This window comes from Lytechinus variegatus, chromosome 4 (assembly GCF_018143015.1).
Source record: "Lytechinus variegatus isolate NC3 chromosome 4, Lvar_3.0, whole genome shotgun sequence".
In the NCBI taxonomy this organism is placed as follows: domain Eukaryota; kingdom Metazoa; phylum Echinodermata; class Echinoidea; order Temnopleuroida; family Toxopneustidae; genus Lytechinus; species Lytechinus variegatus.
This window is the reverse complement of record NC_054743.1, coordinates 57,945,628-57,951,720: the sequence shown is the minus strand read 5'-3', so window position 1 is coordinate 57,951,720 and position 6,093 is coordinate 57,945,628. Positions and strand designations below refer to the sequence as shown.

The 6,093-nt window shown below is 37.7% G+C and overlaps 1 protein-coding gene across 1 annotated transcript; it reads left to right on the top strand.

Annotated features, from left to right (window-relative positions):
- The first annotated feature begins 1,051 nt into the window (after positions 1–1,051).
- Positions 1,052–5,404, top strand: LOC121412762. The gene is made up of 3 exons (XM_041605525.1): positions 1,052–1,920; positions 2,897–3,250; positions 4,859–5,404. Coding segments are annotated over exons 1-3 (963 nt in total). The 5' UTR covers positions 1,052–1,313; the 3' UTR covers positions 4,861–5,404.
- Positions 5,405–6,093: the final 689 nt, after the last annotated feature.

The window sequence follows — 6,093 nt, the reverse complement described above, 5'->3', positions numbered from 1 at the left end:
CTTCTCTGTCTCTCTCATTCTTACATCTATCTATCTCAAATTCTCTATCTCTATCTATCCATCCATCTGTCTGTCTTTCTCTATTTCTCTCTCTCTACCTACCTATGTAACTACAGCTATCTGTTAATTTGTCGCTCTTCTCTCTCATTCTTGATCTATCTGACATCTATCTATCTCTCAAATTCTCTATCTATCTCTCTATCTATCTATCCATCTGTCTGTCTTTCTCTATTTCTCTCTATCTATTTATCTATTTTTTAACTAGAGTATCTATCTATCTGTTAATTTGTTAATAATCTTCTCTGTCTCTCTCATTCTTTAATTATCTATTTAATCTCTCTCTATCTATCTATCCATCTGTCTGTCTTTCTCTTATTCTCTCTATCTATTTATCTATCTATTTTTTAAACTTATCTTTCTGTTAACTTGTTAATATTCTTTGTCTCTCTCCCTCTTTATCTATCTAACATCTATCTATCTCTTAGTCATCTATCTATCTCTATCTATCCATCTGTCTGTCTTTCTCTATTTCTCTCTATCTATATATCTATCTATCTATCATGTATCTATCTGTTAATTTGTCTATCTTCTCTGTCTCTCTCATTCTTTATCTTTCTATCTATCTAACATGATCTATCCGATCGCTGTCTCTCAAATTCTCTATCTCTCTCTCTTTCTATCTATCCACCTCTCTCTCTCTCTCTCTTTCTATCTATCTATCTATATATCTATCTATCTATCTATCTTGTCTCTATCTATTTATCAGTCTTCTATATCTATCTTTCGGCAGCTTCTAAGTGTATCAATCCATCAAACTTCAGTTTGTCTTTCCATTATAAGTATCTGTTTATTTTGATGTTGTCTGTCATTCTATTCATTTAGTTAATAATTTATTTTTAGAAAAAAAACTATCATAAACAACGCGACTGCAAAAGCATGTTCGGATTTCACTCCTGACTGCCGCTCTCTCTGTACATGAAGTGCCGAGGAACTCTGTGCTCTGGGGTGGTATTCTGAAAAGTCTCTTAAGTTTCCACTTAAATTTCCTTTTAAGTTACCCATTTAATTGAGCGCTAATGTACCTCCAAATTCGTATTCTGAAAACTCTGTTAGCGCTCAATTAAGTCCCTTTAGGCCACTCCCCACTAAAACTGGTTTGACCAATCAGACGCGCTCTTACAATGTAGAATCGTCTGCTTTACGCGCTGCGTCTTTCCCGTGTACAGACACCGCGGTGCGGTTACCCTGTTGTTGTTGTACTGTGTACAAAACGCGTTGAACATACACAAGGATTATCTATTACACTCACGGGTATGACCTATCGTCATCTCTCTCTTCTTTCCGCTGCATTCTCCGTCGGTTTACATAGTGTTTCAACAAAAAAGCTTCTTTTTGCAAGGTTTCGATCTCATGCAGTTATGCCGAAAGAAAAGTCAAAAACCAACAGGAGAAGTGAGAATTTCACTCAAGATGAGATAGACATCCTGATTAGAGAGTGCATATCAAGAAAAGGGACTCTTTGTGACCCCATCAGTGCAAATTTGACACATAGTATGAAAATGCAAGCATGGAACAATATTTCAGAGGCAGTTAGCTACGCTGCCGGAAACCAGCGATCCGTCGAGGAGCTGAGGGTCAAACTTAGCAACCTAAAATCCACTGTCAAAAAGGCCTACAACAAACGGAAGCGATTGATGGGGGGTACTGGAGGTGGACCACCACCCGCTCCTCTCGAGCAGTGGCAAGATTTGTTGATCGATTTTATGGGTCAAGAGGCGCTTGATGGAGTAATCGGCGGAGTCGAGACACCGACAGGTTTCTCAGAGAGATCAGCAGACACTTCAAGTTCAAATAAGGCATGCGAATTAGGGGCTCTTACAACTTTAGCCAGCCTAGCAACTGGCAGAAAGAAGATGTCGGGTAAGTTACTCAACCGTAAATTTAAAAACATTATTGTATGGCTTAAAAATTAAAGAAAAACTCATTCAAATTGGTTTCCTGATCATGTAACACCTGTAACACTTTTATTATATTTTCAGGGGTTGCGGAAAGAACAATGAGGAATAGATATGAATGGAGGGGCATATACCTTTAAAGTCCCGTTTTGATAGACAGAGGGCGGGTAGAAATAAAGGGGATGAAATTCCTCGATGAGGCGATAAAACTACGGATGGGAGCATCCGTGCTCCTTCTTAACAGACATTCACTGAAATCCTACCATAGTAACGGATGCCCCCGCCCCCCCCCAAAAAAAAAAGACAGACAGAAAAAAAGGAATAAGAAGGAGAGGGGGAAAGGGAAGATGAAAAGAGAGAAAAGGTGAAGGAAGTTAAAGGAGGGGAATAAGAAAAAAGTAGGAGCAGAAGAAATGGAAGGGAGAGGGGAAAGGAAGCGGAGATGGGAAAGAAAAGGAAGGGGAGAAAAAAGAAAGAAATGAGAAGATAAGAAAAGAAGAAATGAGAAGATAAGAAAAGAAGGGAGAGGAGACAGGAAGAGAGAGAAAAGAAATAGAGAAAGGGTAAAGAGATATAAGAGAGGGTAGAGAATAGGAGAGCAAAAGAAGAACAGAAAGTTGAAGACCTTTTTTTTCTCAAATTTGTTTCTGGTACGAAATCCTTTATTTGTGGTTAAAGACCTTTTTTTTTGCTTGTCAATTATTTTTTTTTAGTTACGCCACTGGTTCCCCTGCCTTTGTCGGGGGAAGTCAGAAAAGACGGAGCGAGTGAGAGGGGAGAGAGAGAGAGATCGGAGGGGGGGGGGGGAGAAGGGAGTCCCGGAAGGAAGTACGGGCGGGGGGGGGGTCTACGGAAGAATTTATGCCTAAATCTTAAAAATATATTGATTTAATTTTTCAATTGTACAAGTGCATATACTATTCTTTATGTATATTTGCCAGATCCCAAGTCCATGGCGGATACATCCATCGAATATGAAGAGACTGCTTCTAATTCTTCTCAATCTGCATCTTCATCCAAATCTAAGTCATCTACTCCAGAGAAATTACAATCAAGAAAGTCACCATGCAAGCCAGAGACGAAAGCAATGGCTGAGTGGCTCGAGACTGAAAAGGAGAGGCTTTCCCTGAAGCGACAGAAGATTGATGAACAAGTTAGACACAACACAAGAATGGAGGAGCTAGCAGCAGAACGGCTCACTGTGGAAAAGGAGAAGAGAGATATGCTCAGGTTCCTCATAACAACCTTTTCTAGTACCACAAATACCGTCCAGTTACTTCCTGCAAATTATATCTGTAAGTGCTTACAGTGTAATTCTTTTTTCACTAATTCATACCGAATAAATACCTAAGGGTCTGTAGAATGATTCGAAAATGGGAGCCGGTGGGGGTTGCTCTATACACGCAAATTCGCAGTCAGTTGGTCATTCTTATGTTTTGTAAATGGTTAGTGGAAAAAAAGTGGGATGTGGAAAGGGGCTGGAGTCGGCATTTGACCAATCTATTATGTAGAACTTTTACAGGGGTCCGCAGAACCGGGGGAGGGTGCATTCAGCGTCCCAACACAACTTATTTATAAAAAAGCGCAAAAGCATACCATCGATTTGTGAATTTGTGCATGTTCAGTTCATTATACTTTTAAACCAATGCAATAGTATTATGTATCAAAACGATGACCTTCTCATGACATGTATTGCCAAAGATTCGTTTATCGTAAATGATTGGAAATATTCATTACCGGGATTCATTTTAGCACTCCATATTTTAAGAGGAGGCGCAATATAAGGTTATTGGTATGGTAGGGTCGAGTTATTCGTTAGGGTGGTGTTCAGGGGCAGATCCAGAATTTTACAACATGGCAAGGGGGGGGGTTATTGCATGAATAATTTGACAAGGAAATTATTTTTTTCTTAAAGTAATCACTACAAATGGGAATTTATAATTTCGAGGAAAATTTGAACCCCCCCGAAAAAATAAGAAAGGTCCTCATTTAATTATGAATAGCAAATATCCATTTTTTTCATGGCTCTCAAAGGGGGGGGGGTGGGCAACGGGGTAAGGGCTGGATGCTCCCCTCCCCCGGAACCGCCAGTGGAGGTGTTAATTCCAGGGTTGTAGTTTTTTTGACTGGTAAGTGTAGTGTGGGGCAAGGGCGGATCTAGGATTTTCCAAGGGGGGGGGGCATATTTTTCCGAGCAAAAAAGGGTCATCAACAGAAAATTAAGGATTTTCGTCCCCTCCAATAAAAATTGACAATCAAAGATGTTTTTTTTTAAGTATTCAATTTCAAAACGGGAGGGCACACTTTTGTTTTCATTTTACAAATTTTTATGCTTCTCTAAAGGAAAACACGGTCCGGCTGTGCCCCCCCCCTGGATCCACCAGTGGGTGAGGGCAATTGCTCCAGAAGCAAATGTTTTTCCGGTTAAAAAAACACTTAACCTCTCACAAATTGCCAAGGCTAATACATGCAAACTTTTTACAGAATTTCTCAGATTTAATTTACGATTGATACCATTGACAATGTACGATCAATCGTAAAAAAATGAGTGAACGATTACAAAGTCATGTAATTGCTAACCTTTGTGTTTGGGGACCAAGGTCATATTTCTTAACAGCTGTGATTCTCTTCATAAATTTTATCTTAGATGTCAAGAAAATGATCACAGCATGATAAATTCCATTATGAAATTGTTCTGTAAATATAAATTCCATTACGAAATTGTTTTGTAAATTTGATGAAATTCACATGAAAAGTAAAACCTAGAAACGCATTTTACATCTATATTTACTGCTAAAAAGTTGCTGTCCCTAGTTTGTGCAGGAATGATTTAATTATATTAATATTTAGGCATTATTTACTTCTCAATTCCAATGCATATGCCTATTCTCTTTTACTCTCAGGAAATCATCAACGGATCATCAGAACTCAGGAGTATTCAGCACTTTTAACTCCAAATTCTGTGATGTCAATTTGCAATCAGCATGTCACCCAATAGACTATATACTTTCAACCAGCGACTTATTAGAAACACATAAATTAAGAGGGATCTATCTTACATGTTGGATCAGCTTGGTTGACTCAAACTTGACTGTATGTGAGTTTAGTAAGTATTACAATTGTGGGGTAGCTGTGCTTTTTATATGTAATGTTTTGAAATAGATCATAAAGAATTTGATTATAAAATCATTCCCTATAAAGTGTACATAAATTGTTACAGAAAAATAAAACAAGCACATTGCAGGAAATGTAATCAAATTGGACGTACATGTAAATTTTAATCTTATTGCTCTAAAGTTTGGTATAATTTCAAAAGAGTGTTGTACAACACGACTAATGTGCAAACAAAGCGTGGAATGTCATGGCCCAGTGGATTTGTCTCCGGACTTTGAAACAAAGGGTCATGGGTTCGAATCACAGCCATGGCGTAAATTCCTTCTGCACTTGACCCAGGTGAGGTGAATGGGTACCCGGTAACATTTATTCCTTGAACGCTTTACAGCCGGGGTAATAATAAGTATGATACATAGTATCAAAGCGCAGTTGAGTTTTTGTATGCACATAATAACTGCGCTATATAAATTGACATATTAACCTTATTGATTAATGGGAGCCAATGACAACCCCCACCAACTTATTTATTATGTTTATGAAATTGAATACTTGTATTCTACATTTCATATGATAGATGAATAATACGATGGTGGTTTACGAGTTCACCATGTATTCTGTCCTACATCTATACTCCAAATTGGGAAATAATGAGTGTTGGACAACATTGCTCTCTCTTTGAATATCACCTTTTTGTAAATTTGATACTATTTTGGGAAAACAAGCAAACATTTGAAATGTCATTTTACCTTTATTACAACCTCATTTTATGATTCTGATGAAAATGCCTCATTGACTTTTGTTATTTACAAATTTTGACTTATTAACATGTGATGAAATTGGCAAATAACTCTGTCAGAGAAAGGTGAACAAATTCATTTCATGAATTTTACAGGATAGGCCTCTTCACTGTTATTCATTAAATGGTGATAACGTAAAAACAACTAACAGAAACAGTACAATCAACTAATATATGTTGATGCTGCATACTTTGACCTTGTTAATAGGTAAAATAAAAACAAAAACA